Here is a 19,706-nt window from a genome sequence, read left to right on the forward strand (position 1 = left end):
CTCAACACTTGAATGGATATGGGGTGAAAAAAATATGAAATGCTTGCAAGAAAGAAAATGAAACCTATTAAAACTAATTTATGACAATATTTTTTTCTTTTTTTTTTTGCATGGACACTAAGCACCGTCTCCGGTGCAAGTCTGCCCCCATGTGTTGTAATCACACTACAACAGACTAAACCAAAGCCTTTCTGCATTCAGCTTCTGGGCGTACACGGTGTCAAAAGTAATCAATTGTAAAGAACAGTGAGAGCTCACGATTAAATTACAGATTCTAATTTTTTTCTGAAACCACGTGGTCCACTCGTTTCTGCTTAGATTTCCGAGGGCACGTGAATGCGACATCTTTTTTCTTTTCTTTTCATTTAAAAAAAAAACATGTAAATGCATGTACATATTTTGTATGCGTCTATACCAAATCAACAGCAAAGCCATTGTCTTCTATTACTCATTAGATCATATTCTCATGTACGCCAACGCGCGTCCACGTGTACGGAATGCGCGTTCACGCGGCGCTCATCAGGCTGTCACAACTTGTGAGGCGTTTCAAAGACACTTTTGCTGTGATATCCTCTAACATACAGATATTCTACGCATCAGTTGAAAGGTAATATGATGGGTTTTCCATCTAAACTTACTTACAAACGGGGCTGCGTTTGTTTTCACTTTATTAATCTTTATATTCAATTAAGGAAGTATCTGTAGTCAGAGGAAGTATACATTACTATGCATTAACTCTTAAGTATGAATGCTTGTTGACTGACTATTTTGACACAAGATAAGCATTATCTATTAATCTATTAAAATGAGATAAAGCAATGCAACAAGCTGGTTAACGCAAGGGATATTTAACCATTGATTAGAGTATGTCTGGTATTATTGCTTCTGTAATTAAAAGCCCACAACTACCACTTGAGACAAAGATGATGTAAACGTTGTTAAGATGAATTATCGACACTTAAACTGGCATTAATTCTATAGAAGATTTATTTCAGGGAAGGCCTGAACCTCAGCTTGATGTTATCAGCTTTAGAAGTTAATTTCCTCGTATAAAATGTTAAGATACTCTGTCATGTTTTCTAAAGCGAGGCCTGAAACTGTGTTTAGCTGTGGGGAAATAAAGTTTCATGCTGACAACAACTTCCTTTTTGGGACTTCAGCAAAAGCTGGTCATAGCGAGCTATTGTAGAGGTTTATTTTAGTCTTGGGAGGTAAAAAAAAAAAAAGAAGATCCTTTGTGCACAAGGATCTCTTTGTGACCACACAATGATATCAATAATCAAAGTGTTTATTCCATCCTAGCTCAGTGTGTTTTATCTCCCTAGATGTGGAAGTCAGTGGTGGGCCACAATGTGAGCATGAAGGTGGCGGGAGAGGGGGACGACTGGGAGACAGACCCTGACTTTGAGGTACTGAATACTTCCTGGTGCGTGTACGACTTTATTTGTGTTTGGAGGGGTGCTCCTCAGTCAACCCTGCCTGGTTCTTGTGTTTCAGAATGACGTTTCAGAGCAGGAGCAGAGGTGGGGGGCCAAAACCATCGAGGGCTCCGGACGCAAAGAGCACATCAGGTAAAGAGATGTTTTTGCAAATAATGACTGTTTAGACAAGGAGGACAAACGCAGGTTATAGTGGGTGCTGTGTAGCAACAGGAAGAGGAAGTGAGAGCAGAACACAGGCTGTCAAGCAGCAAGTGTCGCCAAATATGGGTAATGTAAGATGATGACAGTGACAATGAGATTTAAACCACTGCTGACCTGGTAAGATGTACATTTAGACATCCAGACAGTTGAAATAGAACTAGATTGCTCACAGATTTTGAAATCTCTATCTGGCACCACTGGTCGTGGTTCTCAACAATGCTTATTAATGAACATTTTGTAACTTTCTAGGTTATTGCTGATGTTTCTCCTGATGTTTTTTAGAAGTCATTTAGTTTGTGTAATGCATCAGTCAACCACCATCAGAGTATCTGTACCCAAATCAATTTATCAAGAGCTTCTTAACAATTGTAATTGTAACTTATCCCTGAAGAATAGGTAAGTTGTTAAACTTTTCATAGCATTAATTAAAAAGCGTTATTCTGATATCTGATTTATACCAAGTATGAACGCTAACTTTGAGAGCCCATTCACAACTGTGTTTACTGTGTAGAAGAGCGTGGTCATTCCCTGAAACACACGTGACACATTTAAAATAGTGAATTAGTATACTTCTTACCAAAGATATATTTCTTTCAGAAATAAATCTATTTAAAAGTAAAAACACAGGTTAATAAATGCATGTTAACATGTTATTCTACGGAAATGTTCGCGCACAGGTTAAGACGTCACATTATTAAAATGGATCAATTAGAGAGAGACACAGGAAGCAACAGTTTGGTATCTCACGATGTTCAAGGAACTGATCAGCAACATGATTTAATGAGTTCTACGTTTGTTCAGGCTCTGCCTCTCCAGCAAGTTTCACAAAGTTGGACCAGGTAGTTTTTAATTTAATCTTGCTGACAGACGGCTAACCCGCTAAACCTTTGATTCGCCCTCGCCGGCTTCACTTTGACCATTTTTATGGGGCAAAATACTGTTTGTTGGTCCAGTTCTCCCTGATTTGACAATTTGATGCTTTTGATTATGTGCCAGATGTTAGTTTGGTTTGGCTTAGGAAACAGCTAGAATGTCTGACCTTTATTCTGTTTATTTGTGACATCTTCCAATCATCACTATTGTTTCAATGATTTAGCACGGTATTAGCAGGTACTTTCTGCTGCATCCTGTTTACGACCCCTTTTATCCTTTAAATGTCTTTTTTAACTGTGTGAATAAAATGGCCTTTCCTTAACCTGGGTTACTACATGCATCTTAGGTGTTGCTGGTTTTATTTTAGCCTATATTACTCACCTGTGTGTGTCCAGGTGCACATTGAGCGCAGCCTTTTCAGTGTCCATGTGTTTGATGGCTGCAGTGTTGCTGAGCTCAGAAACAAGGTGGCTGTGGAGCACGAGCAGGTTAAGCAGAAGGAGCAGACTCCCAAAGCATCGTACGGTTATGGAGGGAAGTTTGGAGTGGAGAAGGACCGGATGGACAAGGTTAGACACGATGATAAGCTCTTCTTATTTACTTTTCTGTATTTTATCTTCTGCATTGTATCTCCTGCTTAAACAATTGATCTGTATCTGCTGTCCAGGTGGCTGTGGGTCACGACTATGTGGCACAAGTTAAGCAGCACTCTTCCCAGACAGACGTGGCAAAGGGATTTGGTGGGAAGTTTGGCGTTCAAAAAGACCGTGTTGATAAGGTGAGAGCTCAAAGGAAGTGCCTTTCAGTTAAAGCAGCATTCATTAGAAAAATAAAAGAAAGGACATTAAAGACATTTTGCCTTGATTGGTGAATATTAGTTGTTCGCAGAGCTGTGAATTGATTTATATTTCATCTTGTCAAATCAGTATCTAACTATATAATTACAGAGCCATTAAATCAAATTAAGGAGATGCAGACAAGTGTCTCTTAATATGAAGCAAAACTGGAGAACAAACGTAAAAATGAAAAAAATCTGCATTGGATGAAAGTGTCATAAAGGTAACATTTGATGTCTATGAGTATGGTTAAATAAAACCTCCATGTTGTTTGTGCAGTCCGCCATGGGCTTTGAATACAAAGGAGAAGTGCAGCAACATACCTCTCAGAAAGGTTGGTCCAATGTTCAGTTATTAACGGGCTTTTTTAAATTTTTTTAAGAGGTTGCTACCTAGCAGAGGCTCTCATTAAAGTTTTTCCCCACCGTTTTAGACTACTCAAAGGGATTCGGAGGAAAGTATGGTGTTGAAAAGGAAAAAGTCGACAAGGCGGCTTTAGGTTACGACTATAAAGGCGAAACAGAGAAGCATCAGTCGCAAAAAGGTGAGTGAAAGTTGTAGAAATGGACAGTTTTGACGCTGGTATGTGCTTTATTTTGCATTTGGCTTTATTTTCAGACTATGCCAAGGGTTTTGGAGGGAAGTACGGGGTGGAAAAGGAGAAGGTGGACAAAGCTGCTGTAGGCTACGACTATAAAGGAGAAACAGAGAAGCACCAGTCACAGAAAGGTGAGTTGATCTTGAAGCTTTTATTAGCTCTGAATAACTTCCTGACAGCCAGTTGTTTTATTCCTTTCTGTTTCATCGGTCACATTCAGATTACTCAAAAGGATTTGGAGGGAAGTTTGGCGTTGAGAAGGAGAAGGTGGATAAAGCGGCTCTGGGGTACGATTATAAAGGCGAGACAGAGAAACATCAGTCACAAAAAGGTGAGCAAAAGCCTCACATACTGCATGTAGAACCTGAAACATCAGAGGACTTCATCATTCTGATCAAATGTACCGCTGTTCAGATTATTCAGCAGGTTTCGGTGGTCGTTACGGAGTACAGAAAGACCGAATGGATAAGGTGAGCATGAAGGAGGAAACTGTTTCATTATTTTCATGTGAATAATTGTTTAATCTGCAATTAAAAAAATGCAAAAAATCAAATACGATGCACAGAAGAAAGGAGATTAAATGGAAAAACTGGATAAAGCTGTCTTAGGGAATAGACGCACATTAACATGCAGTATGTTATTGTTTAATGGGTTGAAAGTATGCAAATGAATGAACATCAGTACAAAAACACATGCCAGATTTTAGTGGGAGTGCTAATTTACATCTGTTATATAAAATTATGCATTCAAATTTGAAATTGACATCACCTGGTTTTTCCTTAAATGTTACCTGAGAGCTTTTCCTTTTTCCCCACGTTCAAAACAACAATAACGCGCTCATTTTGGTTAAGTGCAAACATTTGTGTGCCGCTCATTTGACTAAACCTCTGCATAGCGCAGTATGTGGTTTGGCTGAGGCTCGGGTCAAGCTTACAGCATATCTGGCACCAGTGACAGATGTGCTTAATTATAGCTGTATTATGGCCATTACATTTTCCATCTCCGGCACCCAGAGAGCAGTAAATTCCTGCAGCACCAACATTCAGTTGTAAATTTAGATTCATCTTCTGCCATTCAGTTAATCTAATATATTTAGGAATTCTTTTGAGCCCAAATCACTATTGAAAATTGTCATGTGTTTTGGCTTTTTCAAATACTGTGAATAAATCTCCCTCAACCTTATTGATCCCTAGAGTGCGGCAGGCTTCTCAGACATGGACTCCCCAACCTCTGCTTATGAAAAGACACAACCGCTGGAAGCCTGTAAGTTCATTTCATCCCTCAACACACTCAAGAACTCTGTCATCTGTCTGCCGAACATTTAAACCCACAGCTATTTTAATCATTCTTCATAGGAAAACATCAGATGTCATTGCGAGTGTGCTTGCATTTTCATTTTTGTCCATTTTCTGCAGCAAGCTCAGGTGCCGGGAAACTCAAGGCCCGTTTTGAGAGCATAGCCAAGGCTTCAGATGAAGAGAACAGGAAGAAAGTAGAAGAAGAGAGAGCAAGAAGACAGGCCAGAGAGAGCAGAGAGCGGGAGGAGGCCAAACGCAGACAGGAGGTAACGCCCATTACATAGTAAATCTGTAGGAAGAGATGAGTTGTTCCCAGCACACAAATGGGTGGTGATGGTGCATTTTTGTTGCTTACTTAAGGAGCAGAACAGCAGACAAGAGGAACTTCATACTCCACCAGTTGAGGAAGATGAGGGTCCATTGTATGACATGCCAGCACTTGAAACCCACCACCACATGCCAGAGATACAAGAGACGCCAGAGCCAGAGCCAGAGCCAGAGCCAGAGCCAGAGCTAGAGCCAGAGCCAGAGCCAGAGGTGAGACAGAACCATCACTTAACTTCAGATGTACCAAATAATGGCATAATCCATTCATGTGTTGGGAAGATGTTTGAGAATGCCAAAACCAATATCCCTTTCCACTGCATTCAACTCCAAGTAAAGTATCTTTACAAAACTCTTAAGATACTAACATCATTTCTGAAAATATATATATATTTCTGATCTTGAAAATAATAATTGGATATCAATTTCAGGGGGAACCAGAATACGAGCAACCCCCAGCTTTGCCTCCACGCTCAGATGAACTCTTTGAGCCGGATACCCCGCCTTTGCCTGACAGGTCGGCAGAGGTGGATGAGGTTGAGGGAGATTACCAGGATGTCGCCGAACCTCCTCCTGTGTCAACAGGTAACGAGTGAAGCCACCAGTTAACTTGGAAGCCTTTCACCTTTTTATACTTTAATCTTTCTTTTTCTTTTGCAGAAAATGATAATGATTATGAGGACCTTTCACGTGGTCAGTGCGCAATTGCAATTTACGACTATCAGGGAGGTAAGACCCTTCTGTACTGTGAGAATGTGTTCTTCGTGGGAAATACACCGGGACACGAATTGTTTTTAAATTATGTCATCTCATTCATCTTGTATCTTTTCACACAGAGGCGGATGATGAGATCTCCTTCAATCCGGATGATATCATCGTGAACATACAGATGATTGACGAAGGCTGGTGGAAGGGACAATGTAACGGACGCACTGGTCTTTTCCCAGCCGCTTACGTCAAGCTGATGTAGAGAGCAACAACTCATTTTGAGCGCGCTTCATTTAAGCAACCTCAGGTTTCTTAGTTAAACATAAGGAAGCTATTCAGCTCTGTATTTATAGAACAAATCACAGCTAAATTTAAGCTCATTTGAATCTTGCACCATGTATGTTTATGAGGATACGAAGATGCAAAAAGCAACAACCTTTAACTGCAGCGAACTGATTACAGACAATAAAACATTTGAACAAATATTGTTTGTACGACTTATTTTTAATCACCCTTATCATTTGACAAAATTCTGATATCTTAATGAACGATTCCAAGCAAACTGTATCTACTATATGTTGTGATACAGTCTTCTCAAAGAAGATTAGTTGGATATTTGCTCTGTGGAAATGTTGTAAAACATGTAATCACACACAACTTGAAAGGTAAGAAAAGAGATAAAGACAACATCCCATAACAGAAAATCATCGGAACAAAATTGCCATTTCCGACACGCCTTACACAAGTCTTATGTTCATAAGACCTGCTCTGAATAGGAAGAAACTATTTTCCTCAGTGAACTTTTAAAAAATGTCCGGCTCCGTGGATCAACCTTGAATCTTACAATCCACTGAAAAAGGTTCAGCAGCAGAGAGTTGACACTTAATGCAGTATTTCTGCATATAAAGTCTTTGAGACAAAGCATAAATGCTTGGTTTCTCCGATTTACCACGCAATACCCTTCTTCTTCTTGCCCTTGCCACTTTTCTTTGTCATCCGTTTGCCTTTCAACTTCTTGGCCTGTCGTTGTCCCATCCATGCAGGATACTGTCCGTGCTCATCCAAAAGGGTTTTCTTGTTGCGCATCTTATCCAAGTCCATCTTTCCATCTAAAACACAGGAGCGTTGGATTAACCCATTGAGAAAGACTAAAATAACACACACATTTTGTCCCACATTAAAAAGGAAAGCTTGTTAGACTCCGATGCCACTTTCACACAAACCAATCACTGAGCTACGAGCATGCAACTTCAATGTTGGGGCTTTAAAGATGTTGCAGCACTCAGTAGCTCCAGGTGTGATTTAAACATTGTGACTTGTAATTACTTGCCCCTTATTCATTAAAATCCAGAGGAACTTGTGAAAAATAACCATTAATCTCTCTCTCACCATCACCCTCTGCTTCTGCCATTTGGACATCTGTCTGCTTCTTCATCTTGTCAGCTGGCACAACTGTGGCGATCTCCTGCAGGTCGGTCATGTCAGCCTCTCCCTTCTTGTCCAGACTCAGAGCTTGTTTGAGTCGAGCCAGCTCCTTGGGGGCATTTTTCTTCCTCTTCTCCGCCCGCATCTTTCGCTTCCATTTGCTCCTGAGGCTTTTAGCCATTTTGAGGATGCTCTGTAAAAACAAACAAAAAAAAACTCCAGAGCTATTTTTTTTTAATTTTATTTTTAGGAACCTTACCATGTTGTGATTAAGAGGATTTATGTAAGAATGGTTCGGTCACAACTGGCCTTGAAAATAGTGCCCTGATTGTAAGTGCACCTTTTTCTCGTGCCAGGCTTTTGACAAATGGTCTTTGCTAAGCTAAATAACAAGTCTGGTGAAACATAAGTAACATGTTTAAATAATCAGTTATAGCACGCACATCAACAGAATAAGAGTTAAAAAATGTCCATACTCGTTTAACTTAAAAAATGAGACATTTTCTTGTTAAACCCATTAAAGAAGGTATCACAGCGAGCTAACCGCTAACTGTTAAGCTATCAAACCGCGACAGTTGCAAAACTACATCACAGCTCGCACCCCTTGCAGGATAAACTAATAGAGTTGTGAAAGATATTTCACACCATAAAAGAAAAATGTAGTTTAACGTCAACTAGCTTATGTTACCTGCTTCGATGTTCTAGGTTGCGACAGAAACACACACCGACAGCTCCGTACACGTGTTTACAAGATGGGAAAAAAAATTATGACGCAGTTGCAAGATGGTGTAACTGGATTGGGTGCTTTGGGTAAACTGAAGAGGATAACATCTGATTGGTCAGTGAGCTGAATCCAGGAAGCGCCATGGATTTCAGACTATAAACAAAATGTGGAGAGTGCTGTACCTTTATTAAGCTATTTTACACACTTATTTAGCCGAGGGCTGTCATTTAATTAGATCAGAGTGAATCAGGTCGTAAGTTTTTTTTTTTCTTTTGAGTGGGGTCTTAAATTTGTCATGAGCATCAGCTCAACCAGCCAGACTCCCTCAGCTCGCAGCCTCGGTTCGGTCTGCAGCTCCCCGCCGTCCTTAACGTCTTCACAGACACGCAACATGTTGGACTTGGCCGCAGAGCAGATGATGGTCCACAGAGATTTCCAGGCGGCTTTTGATACCTGCGACAGAGGTCTGCAGAGTTTCTCGAGCATGGAGCCAGAAGACAACAGGTGAGGTCTGCACTTTTTAAAAAAAATTTTTATCGTCACGCGTTGAGGATGTTGAGTTTCTGTGTTTTGTTCGTGCAGACACGGAGAGGTAAAGGCTGGTTTCTGCATCTTGGGGATTCAGGCACTGGCGGAGCTGAATCGGTGGCATGGCGTCCTCTCCTGGGTGCTGCAGCATTATGAGCGCCTGGAAAACATACCAGCTAAAATAATGCAGCTGTGGTGAGGAGAGCTCAGACTGTGAATGCTTTCATTTATTCATTTAAGTCACTTAATTTTTATAGAATACGTTAAGACTGTGGACAGTTTGTGGGCAAGACAACCCCAAAATTGTAGTTATGACAACCTGCAGGAGTTTCCAGATAACATAAACCCCACATTTAATTGAAAAGAGTCCATAAACAACACATTGAATGTTCAGAATTAGACCTTTTAATTTAATGCCTGCAACACATCGTTTGTGATATGAGGGACATATTTTATATTTCAGCTGCTTAACAGTTCAGATTCTTTTTTTGTTGCTAAACAGATCTGGATTGCAGGCAGACCAGTTTAGCACCTATGGAGCCATGCTGCTGTAATACATGCATAATGTGTTTGGTATTGTCTTGCTGAAATAAGTACGGTCATAACAAGGATTATGACAAATTTCTTGTTTTAATGTGATTATCAATTCAAATCCATGATGATTAACTTGCTGTCATCCATGAGAAAAGCAGGAAACCTGCAAATATGACATGCTAAAATGAGACTGTGCCGAGCATTTTTGCTTGGAAAAAAACATGAAATACTGTGTGAATTGATTTTATTTATTTTTTCGGCAGCATACTTCTTTACTCCAAGGTGGGTGAACCCGCTGTGATGCAGGAGGCAGCCAGGGTTTGGTTACACTGCCCTTCAAACTGCAGAACGGCTGGTTTCCGGACAGTCGCAGAGCTGTATCTGCTCCACGTACTCGTGCCTCTTGGACAGGCCGATGAGGCGCGGGAGCTGATTGCAGGTGAGATCGGCAGCACTGCGTTCACGGAAGATCAGAGACAAACGGCGCTGGGTGTCGTGGAAGACAAAGAACGAGAAAATCAAGAACCGGCTTTAAACTCCGAGATCAGTCCAGGCTCTGAGATCGCTGTGTGTCCCGCTTCGGCTCAAGGTCTTAATTTCAGCTCAGCCCTCCTTAATAAAAGCATTATACACAGTTGCGTAAGTAGAAATTTTAACGGCAAAATGTTTTTTGATTGTGTTCAGCAGGTTCTATAAGCCATAAACTTCAAGCCATGCTCAGATTTTTATACAGAAAATTCTTGAGGACCGGCTCCGGCTCATTCCCTCTCCGGAGAGTCTTTCTGGCGGCCGTCCTCCTCTACATGCTTTTTGTCCGATTGGATCCAGGTTGGAAGAAATGCTCTAGTCATACCAGTATCATCACCTGTCTTTTAGAAACCTGTTTGATTGGAAGCAAATTGAGGCCTTTCTAACCGGCGTTTTGTCCGCAGCTCAACCATCTTCATTCATGTGGATTTCCAAACTTCTTCAGCTACTCAAGCAGATGTGGAGAGCCATGTTTGCGCCGTATTATCAGGCTCTTGCTGACAGCAAAGGACTATAAAAGACCGGGAAACACAGCGTGCTTAATCATTTGATTTTATGGTCACATGTCTGCGATTTGTAAAATAAGTTGTCTTTAACCTCCAAAAGCCCATAAAACATCAGTCCAATGAACAACTTACTCCAAATGAGTATTTTCTTTCTTTTTAGGCAAAATTTAAATGCAGATTTTTGATGTTGCTGAGATTCTCTGCAGTCTATTAATTTGTTGTCAACAGACAAACCATAAATTGCCATAAATTCACATCTTTTGGGGTTGTAAATCCAGGCAACACCCATGTCACCAGGATTACAACTTTGTTTAATCAGGAGCCCCAGTCAGCATTGCATTCGTACATAAACTATGAGCTTTGGAAGAGTCCCAGTGAACGTATCCTCGTGGGAAGACAGCGAGGGTTACGTGCAAAGTCTGTGACTGTTTTAATTCGATTTTTTGAGATTTATGGAAAAGGAATTAAATAGTTTGAGAGCTTAGTCTTGCAGGATGAAACGCTGTCTTTGATTCACCCAAAAACAGACTCGCCAGTTTGTTACTTTTCCTCTGTCGCCAGGATGAATTTAAACAAAGTAACCATGGAAGGCCTGCGAGGGGTTTTGGGTTTTTATGTGTCTGTGTTTTATAGATGTAAAAAAAACACGTCACTGTGAAATTTGAGATTATCTCAGTAACTATAGAAAGAAAACCCCTCAAAAAGGCTGATAAGAGTATAATTTAACCACAGAAATGATGATTTGACACCATATTGTTGTTTAGCTTTTCATTGAGACAGTTTTTACAGTAGAGTTGTCAGACTTGATCATGTAAAGTGATGGAAGAAGTACCTAGATCTTTTACTAAAATAGAAGTAACTCCACTCAGAAACCCGTCAAGAAGTTTCATCAATAAACTGCTTTTCATGTGTCAAAGTTAAAGTACCTCTGAGGTTGTCCTTATCTGTTGTGTCATTTGTTTTATGCTGATCAAGCAATGCTTCAGCAACATTAACTCTTTCTTTCAAAACTAGGTAGCTCGCCCCTCTGAAGCATCACCAGGAAAATGTAAGAGGTAGCTGAATACCAATCGGAGAGAAAATAAGAGAACTTGCTTTTAGTTTTTTTTCGGAGTCCAATCTTTTTGAGCTCAGAGGAACTTTGCAGATTAATGACCACCGATCATTTAGAATGTGTCACATGTGAGAATGGTTGGAAATCTTATCTAACCTAAGCGCTGAAAGATTAACCTGAAAAGTCACTTAAAGAAAGGAAAGAGAAAGGCAGCATTTTCTAGATTGAATGAAAAAGCATTCAGCAAAGTAAATTCAAAATCTTTTACTCAGGGTGTGCTGTTTTTGGATTAATGTTACTACTGTATTCATGTATATGTTGCATACAACTAATGTAGATGTTACACTTGAGATCATCTACTTTTTTCTTTTTACACTGAGTGTAGTTTGATTTATAATGGAGGGTCATTGCATTTGCTCATCTTTGCAGAGAAACAGTCTTGTGAGACCCACATATCTCTAACTTTCACGAGCTCACAAAAACAGCCCTTTTTTTTCCATTTTTATTGCTTGTTGATGATGCATCTGCTAATACAATACATTTTTTTGTGATAGTTTATAAGCTACAGATGGGAGCAGAATTGTTCAAACCCCATTGCATATTAGATTCATAGCCAGAATATGATTTTAAAAACAGCCCTGCTTTGGTTTTTATCACTTCACAGAATGGCATCCCAAATCCACTGTGGCCTTCCCAGATGGTTTTGCACATAGTCCCGACAGTTTTCTTTGTACTTTTTGGTCAGTTCTGATTTACGTCTTGGAATTCCAGCATGCAACTCTTCAGTGTTGCCAGGATCGATGGAGGAGCTCGGACACAGATGCAGTTCTTCGAATTCAAAAAAAGGTTTATTCACACAAACAGGAACCAGAACAAAAGGCGCAGCAGAGCCGGATCTCAAAAAATACTTAACTTTGAAAAGACAAAACAATACTATGGCTATGCGGCAGGAACCCAGCCTTAACTTTTGTGAGCAAGACATCAAGGGTAGGTGAGAATTCTGCAATGAATGAAATGAAACCAGGAGACTAAATACTGTGGAGTGATTAGTGAATGACGTGCAGCTGATGGTAATGAAACAGGTGACATGAGTGAAGCTGATGGCAGGGGAGAAAAATGACAAGAACAGAATCTAAAAACATGACAAAGAACCTGAAAACATAATTATCAAAACATAAACTCTCTATATGAATTAATTGGATTATGATTACAATGAATTGAATTCCAATTGGCTTGAATTGGACTATATTACTTAAGTGCCTGAGATGACAATTGTTGTAATCTGACGCTATATAAATAAAATTGAATTGAATTGAATTGAAACTGTGACAAAGCCTGAACATAGCAGCAATCAAAACATAAACTGTGAGAGAAAAACATAAACTGTGATAAGTGTGAAGTGTGAGCCTTACTGTGTCCAAATAAACTTTCATTAGTTCTTTTTTTTCCCAAGGCTTTTCCAGTCTCTTGGGGGTTTACCCCCCACAGTTTTCTTGGGAATCTGGCAGCAGTTGTTGGTAACTTTCTTTTTCGGTCACACCCAGGTAGCTTAGTAACTGTACCTTTAACTTTAAACGTATGATCCAGTGCAGACTGGATCTGTAAAGTTTCCAGGCACCTTCTAAAGGGTGAACATTTTGCTGCTATTTGTTTTTCAGAACAATCGGAAACAGGTTTTCAACCTGAAAAGAACAAATAATTTAAATTGACATTTGGAGACATGTTTTCAATAGGGCAGTCATAGCTGCAAGTAGTATTAGGTGACAAAATAAAATTAAAAAAGGCCTCATTATATACCTGGAATGTGCATCCCACTCATTTTTATCCAACTACTGACACAAGAACAGTTTGGGAAATGACTGTGTTTTTACGTTGTTTTGTTGTGGACTAACTTGTCCAATGACAGGCTGGATTTTAGTCTGCGCATGTCAGCTGTTAAGTTTCTATTCCGGCAAAGCAAACAGAAACCTCGTGAGATAAAAGTGAAACTGAAGCTCAGCTGATTCGAACATCCCTTATTAACAGAATCAGGTTCAGTAAACAGGAGGACGAGTCTCCCACCAGACTGCGGACCCACAGGTGTCTAAATTAACCGGAGAGGAGGAGAAGAAGAAGAAGGAGTCTGCACAGTATTCTGGGTTCTGTAGGGTGTTTCATATGCGGTTCGGTAAGTGTTGGAGCGTTTGCTCCTTATGCTGTTTGTCTGTTCACACATAAACTGAAGTATCGGCATATTGAAGAATACGCCTTTCTGGAGTAATCTGATAACTGGGTCACTTTCATTAAAAAATAAAATAAAGCATTGGTCGAGGATGCGCTGGTGTTGAGGATTTTTTAATCTTGGAAAATATAACTTGTTGTATGATCAGTGGAGTACTTAACTTCCCTCTTTACATGTACAGCAATGTATTCAAAATGTGGTATTAGAACTTTTACCCAACGTTCTGAATACCCCTTCTAGCTCTGAGCCCTGTTAAGTAAGATATGGTGCCCTGTTGTAATAAAATGTAAAATAAAATAAAAAATATATTCAATATTTCTTATTGCAGTCTTTGATAAACCACCAACAGAAGCTCAAGCACAAAAGGCCCCATGTAAATTATATTTTCCAGCCCAGCATTTAACACAAGACCATTTTTTTCTTGTCTCTCAAAGTTATTATACAGAGAAGTTTGCTAGAGGACAAAAATGATCTCTCACAAACCTTTAAGAATTACAATATCCGTGCAATTCCTTTAATTTAGTCCCTGTTGTTTGGGGAAAATCCACAAGGATGAGGGCACAAATTCCCCCAAGATCTAGAAGAATAATAGAGATCTGGGGGTTAGTCATCTAATGCAACTTTTACAGCATGAGGGCTGAATTAAGATCTGAATTAATTTTGACATGTTGTGACATGTAACAACCCAGTTTATCCCAACACACTGCTCTGTTTTTTCTTAGCAAACTTTTTTTTTACTGTTTGGTTTTGCATTTAACAACGTTTTTCTCAGGACAGACAGAAAATCTGCTCTACATGTGGTAGCCCTTTGCATTCTGTGTCCTATGGCAGTTTTGTGATGTCACCCTGGCTGTTGTTACATAATCCAAAAGCATCACAGATTGTGCTATTTAACACTTCTGGTGGTCTTTCTCAGGAATGAGAGGCCTTCGCAACGACCATCTGTCCTGCTGTGTGAACACTTTGTTGCAGACCTTCTCTGCTACATGGGAACTAGCTGACCTACTAGTAAAGTAAGCAAATTGAGTACTTAAAACCCCTTATAAAGTACTAATACCGTAACAACGTGGTGGAAATCACAATAATTTTGATAACATTTCCCACGTGTTGGGTTCTGCGAGCCTTTGACCTCATAAAACCTCTTTCAAATATTTGAAAAGTGCAGCTCTGTCTGTCTGGAAACAAGTCTGTGTCTCTCAGGTGCTAAAAGAATACGATTAATGAGTGTTTGGGAATTTCACAAGGTGGGAAGCTGCAGCTGGCATGGACAGTTTTAACGTTCCCCTGCAGCTAAAGAAAGTTCTCGTGGCCATGCGGGGCGACTCCTCTCATCCTGCACCGCATCGTGACTTCCTCCACTGCCTGGACAGAAACTGCATTAGACGTAAGAGACACAACCTCACGCTGCAAATTTCTTATGTTGATCACAACTTCTAACAGTGCTGTTTTACAGTTAGTTTTCAGCACGATGCTGACGAGGTGTTCCTCTCCATTCTGAACTTGATGCAGCAGCAGATGGATGACAAAGTTCTGGTTGGTCATTAATCACAAATACTTTTTTTTTTTTTTTTTTTTTTTTTTTTAAATTAATCTTTACATCTGTGCATAATTTGCTGTCTCTGCCAGGCTGTTGAAATCCAGAATCTGTATAAGATTTCAGTGGAGACATACCTTCAGTGTTTGGAGTGCAACTGTGTCCAAACTCACAACAGCTACCTGCTCAGCCTGCCTCTACACATAAAGGAAGATCACAACTCTCTGGTGCAGTTTGTTTTTACTTCAGATGGGTGTTCTTCTGTAGGAATTTCAAAAATTGGGGGATATTCACTCAAGACAAGATCAGACTTAGACATATCCATGTTCTAAGAGTCCCATGCTTCCCTTGCTCATGGGTTTCTGCTCTAACTCTGAACCATTTCAGGAAGATTGCATGACCTCCTTCTTTGAGCACCAAGAGTTGACGGGTATAAACCGCTGCTTTTGTCCTCATTGTGAAACCAAGATGCCGTCCAGACAGGTGAAGCTCAATTTAAATGCTGCTCAGAAATATTTGCTAACGTTTGTCATCAATTTGATTGTGTAATTTGTTTTGCAGGGTGTCAGACTCAGCACCCTGCCTCGTATCTTGTGCATCCACCTGAAACGATTTCGGAACATCCAAGGTTTCACCCGAAAACTTGACTGCGGCGTTACTTTCCCTGAAACCTTTGACTTCTCTGAAATTTCGAAGGAGGCATTCTCTGCTGACTTAAAACAGGTACCTCTGTTTCCTATCTAGTGTCTGGATATTTGATCTTTTGTGTAAAACTTTGTCTCCTTCCAGAGTGGCGGCAGGTACACTTTGTATGCAGTAGTAGTGCACTCTGGCAGCTCAATGTGTGGACACTACACTGCCTACATCCGTGACAGGGTGAACGAGCACTGGCACTATGCAGATGACAGCCACGTACGACAGGTATGTCCAGTCAGACAAAAACCATCACAGTCATTTCTGCCATCTTAGACTCCACTTTAGCCATTAGAGGAACACAGCTCTTGCGCTGCGAGGGATACTTGTTACAACTCTGTCCCAAGAATATTCTTGTGGTTTGAAAATGATTTCAAATTGAAAACAGTACAAGAAAGAGCACATCAAATGTTGAAACAATTAGGCAAACTGGCAACAGTTTAGTAACATAATCGGATATAAAAAGAGGATCCCAGAGAGGTTTTTAGAAGGAAAAGTGGGAAAGACATTCATCACTTTTTTAAAGATTGCACAAGCAACTACATAAACAATTTAGGAATAACATTTCTTGACTTAACATTGCAAAAATTTGAAGGATTTCATATTTTACAATAGATAATAGCACAAAGAACCAGATAATTCAGACAAATCTATGTTTGGAAGGACGAGGTATAAAACCAATACTTAAAGGTGGCACTGCTTTAAAACAGAAACAGATCTGTAGGGAAATTACAAGAAGGGGTCAGGAATGTTCGGCACCCATTAATGCAAGTTAAAACTCTGCTATACAAAGAAAAACTACATAAAAAAATCTACAAACTACAAATGTACAGTATACAAATAGGATCCATTAACCCTGCTGCCTTTCCCTGGCTCAAGCTCATTTAAAGATGCATTTCGACCAGCAGCACCCAGAACTTAAACAGCCCGGGGATGACTTTTTTCCATTCAGTAAAATATCTTTTAAGCCCTTAATCTGTTGTTCATTTCTGTGGGGTTTGGGTGTTATAGTTGTCTTAGAGCATAGCCACTGTGAAAAGACCAGACAGTATGTTCTGCTTGCTCAGCCAACGCTGGTTGCACTGTGTGCTGTGTCCTCTCAGCTGTCACTCCATGGTAGAAACACAAGGAGATGCTCCACAACTCAATTTAGTTGGGTATAACCAGTAACAACTAGTTTTGGTGGTACAACTTAACGTTAACAGGTTTTATGAGCTATATCTCAGCAAAACAATGCCAGAATTACAACAGGATGGATCTATAGTAAAAGAGCAGAGTACAGACCTGTTCCTTACTGAGGATGTCTTGCATATTACGAAATGAAAAATATGACGAATGACGCCCTAGTCTGTTAAGCAGCAAAAAATGTCAAATGACTAAGAATACATCAGTGTTAAAGGTAAAGCTGTCCGTCTCCTCAGTTCCTAAACACTTACAGAATGTTGTTAAAAGAAAATGTGGCGAAACACACTGGTGCAGATTTACTGTCCCTTTGAATGTAAGTCAAAAATGTGTATAGTTTTCAAAATAAATGACATCTGACATAATTGTTGTTTCTATATTCATAAGCACACAGGGTTTATCATATCTGCATACCAGTGCATGGATTTTATTTTGCCCAGATTCTCGGGTTTTTTTTGTGAAAAAGGGTTGCACTTTACCAAAGTTGCATGGAAATTCAAGTAATGATTGATTTAATCTCTGATTTGGTTTGAAACACACAGGCCTCCTGGGAAGAAGTGCAGAAAACATACGGAGGAGATTGCAGGTATTTAGCATCAGTTGTCATATCTGTCTTGTTTTGCGTTGAGGGTTATAAAATCCTTCAAAGGAAAATTTTAGGCACGATGATTGTTGGCTTTTTTACTTGGAGATGAGAATATTGCCAACACTTTTAAATCCTTATCCTGAACATATACATACTGCAATACCTGCAGCTGTCTTATAATAAAGGCTCAAAATAAGGTAAACCTTAACTGTAGTTTTTCCAAACTGGAAAAAAATGCATGTAGTAGTGGCTCTGATGAATATGTTGATGTTGGGATGTGACCAGCCAGCTATTCCCGCTCTTTTTTATGCTAAGCTAACTACATCCTGATCGCAGCTGCACATTCCTATCTAAGTGTGTCTGAAAATGTCAAGTTGTTCCTTTAATTTTGGGAGGGACATTTGGAAAAACACGCTCTGAAATGAAAGACGTTCTGAGTTTAATACAGAGAGCTGTTCAAATTGTATCTCTTCTCAAATTCTTTGTGTTCAGCCTCATTTGTAAAACTGTCTTTCACCATCAGAAGCATTTGAAACAAAAGTCTCAACAAAAACCACGTGACTTCCATTTTATTCTGTTTAGAACAGATATTATTAATAACATTCAAAGCCCTGAAATCTCGACTCCCACTGACATCAGCTTTTATCCTCCTACTTGGAGAAACAGTTTTTAGATCTTTTAGACAAAGCGTTATTGTTTGCTCCTTGGCCAAGATGAAAGACTAAAGGTGACTGTACTTTTGAACTCCTAAACAGAGGAAATCCGCCTCATCTGTCATGTCGCCTCGTCTTTTAACGGACTGCTTTTTGGAACAGCGGGGCATTATTGTTTCAATTTATATTCCTGTTTAGTGTATTGAAATAGTCTTTTCACCTTCCCCAAACTTTGAGAGGCCCAACTTTCTTTTCTTTTCTTTTTTTTTTTTTTGCAGGCACACAGCATACATGTTGATGTACAGAAGAAATACTAAAGAGCAGGGACGACAGCCTGAATTCTCCGGCTGACTGGAAAAATCTGAAAACGGCAGGGGAGATGGTGCAACATAGGAAAATCAAAGCTTTTCTGTTCTTGAAAATATTTATTCCAATTCTTTTATCTAAACTGTACATGCTGAAAGGTTGTATATTGAATAATTTTCCTGATTTCATGGAGCTCAGTGGGAATGTGAACTATCACAGTGATTTGTGCCAGTGACCAGTAGGTGGTGTTCAATACTCAACGACTGATAGGTTTTCCCTCTCAGACCACACAGGCTGTGAACACACTCAGTGACACTGGGGGTGGGTTTCAGGAGAATGCTTAGCTTAGACATTTGGGGGAAATACCTGCAATATGACTAATGCTGAGCACAAGTCATTCATGAAGAACATGAAGTATTTTCTTTTCAAGTTTTTCTGGGAGAAGAATCAATAACAAACATACCGGCTTTGATTTGATTCATTTTCTTACAACCTGCTTTGTCACCCCAAATAAATAACTGATCTGAAATAACACACCTTGATTTTTTTATTTTATTTTTTTAAAGGTTTTGTTGGCTCTTGTGGCCTTTATTTAAAAGTCGCTTGACAGGAAACAGTGCAGAGAGAGAGAGAGAGAGAGAGAGAGACATTCAGCAAAGGGCCACAGGCCGGAATCAAACCCAGGACGACTGCAATGGGGCAAAAAGCCTCCATACATGGGCCGCCCACTCATCTCATTGAGTTAAACGGCGTGTTTTCTGTTGCAACATGTCCTTCACGTATGTACGTCATCAAATGAAAAGAGGTGAAACATTGCAGTTGCAGACAAAGAGCGTAAATGCTCGCTGCAACCAGTCAGCGGAGCCACTAAAGTTCCCACTCATTAAGCCAAGAGACAGAGGACGTGTGAAATGGTTCCTATATGCTGCAGAGCTCTGACAGAATGGAACAT

General features: G+C 39.9%; 4 protein-coding genes across 7 annotated transcripts; 3 read left to right on the forward strand and 1 right to left on the reverse strand.

Annotated features, from left to right (window-relative positions):
* The first annotated feature begins 496 nt into the window (after positions 1-496).
* Positions 497-6,763, forward strand: hcls1 (hematopoietic cell-specific Lyn substrate 1). Of its 2 annotated transcripts, XM_072377120.1 has the most exons (16): positions 497-607; positions 1,326-1,409; positions 1,498-1,571; positions 2,962-3,085; positions 3,184-3,294; positions 3,632-3,686; positions 3,786-3,896; positions 3,971-4,081; positions 4,171-4,281; positions 4,365-4,420; positions 5,144-5,213; positions 5,366-5,514; positions 5,609-5,785; positions 6,004-6,157; positions 6,233-6,301; positions 6,409-6,763. In XM_072377120.1, exons 2-16 carry the CDS (start codon positions 1,326-1,328, stop codon positions 6,540-6,542), a joined length of 1,590 nt encoding a protein of 529 aa, XP_072233221.1. In that variant the 5' UTR covers positions 497-607; the 3' UTR covers positions 6,543-6,763. The 2 variants fall into 2 exon arrangements, with proteins under 2 accessions (XP_072233221.1, XP_072233222.1); XM_072377121.1 differs by lacking the exons at positions 3,786-3,896; positions 3,971-4,081.
* Positions 6,754-8,498, reverse strand: llph (LLP homolog, long-term synaptic facilitation factor). Of its 2 annotated transcripts, none has more exons than XM_072377123.1 (3): positions 8,394-8,498; positions 7,676-7,898; positions 6,754-7,389 (listed from the first exon to the last, which is right to left on the reverse strand). In XM_072377123.1, exons 2-3 carry the CDS (start codon positions 7,884-7,886, stop codon positions 7,226-7,228), a joined length of 375 nt encoding a protein of 124 aa, XP_072233224.1. In that variant the 5' UTR covers positions 7,887-7,898; positions 8,394-8,498; the 3' UTR covers positions 6,754-7,225. The 2 variants fall into 2 exon arrangements, with proteins under 2 accessions (XP_072233224.1, XP_072233223.1); XM_072377122.1 differs by having other exon boundaries at positions 7,670-7,898.
* Positions 8,499-8,573: 75 nt separating this feature from the next.
* pex26 (peroxisomal biogenesis factor 26) lies at positions 8,574-11,503 on the forward strand. 2 transcript variants are annotated; one of them, XM_072377761.1, is made up of 5 exons: positions 8,574-8,933; positions 9,012-9,152; positions 9,755-10,080; positions 10,176-10,319; positions 10,424-11,503. In XM_072377761.1, the coding sequence occupies exons 1-5, from the start codon at positions 8,725-8,727 to the stop codon at positions 10,534-10,536; spliced, it is 933 nt and encodes a 310-aa protein (XP_072233862.1). In that variant the 5' UTR covers positions 8,574-8,724; the 3' UTR covers positions 10,537-11,503. The 2 variants fall into 2 exon arrangements, with proteins under 2 accessions (XP_072233862.1, XP_072233863.1); XM_072377762.1 differs by having other exon boundaries at positions 10,179-10,319; positions 10,424-11,501.
* Positions 11,504-13,430: 1,927 nt separating this feature from the next.
* Positions 13,431-19,288, forward strand: usp18 (ubiquitin specific peptidase 18). Its single transcript, XM_072377587.1, has 10 exons — positions 13,431-13,746; positions 14,717-14,813; positions 15,045-15,184; positions 15,254-15,333; positions 15,427-15,561; positions 15,722-15,817; positions 15,896-16,057; positions 16,124-16,255; positions 17,752-17,795; positions 18,727-19,288. The coding sequence occupies exons 1-10, from the start codon at positions 13,737-13,739 to the stop codon at positions 18,797-18,799; spliced, it is 969 nt and encodes a 322-aa protein (XP_072233688.1). The 5' UTR covers positions 13,431-13,736; the 3' UTR covers positions 18,800-19,288.
* The last annotated feature ends 418 nt before the right edge of the window (positions 19,289-19,706 follow it).

This window comes from Leuresthes tenuis, unplaced genomic scaffold, assembly GCF_036924035.1.
Source record: "Leuresthes tenuis unplaced genomic scaffold, fLeuTen1.0.hap1 SCAF_23, whole genome shotgun sequence".
Classification (NCBI taxonomy): Eukaryota; Metazoa; Chordata; class Actinopteri; order Atheriniformes; family Atherinopsidae; genus Leuresthes; species Leuresthes tenuis.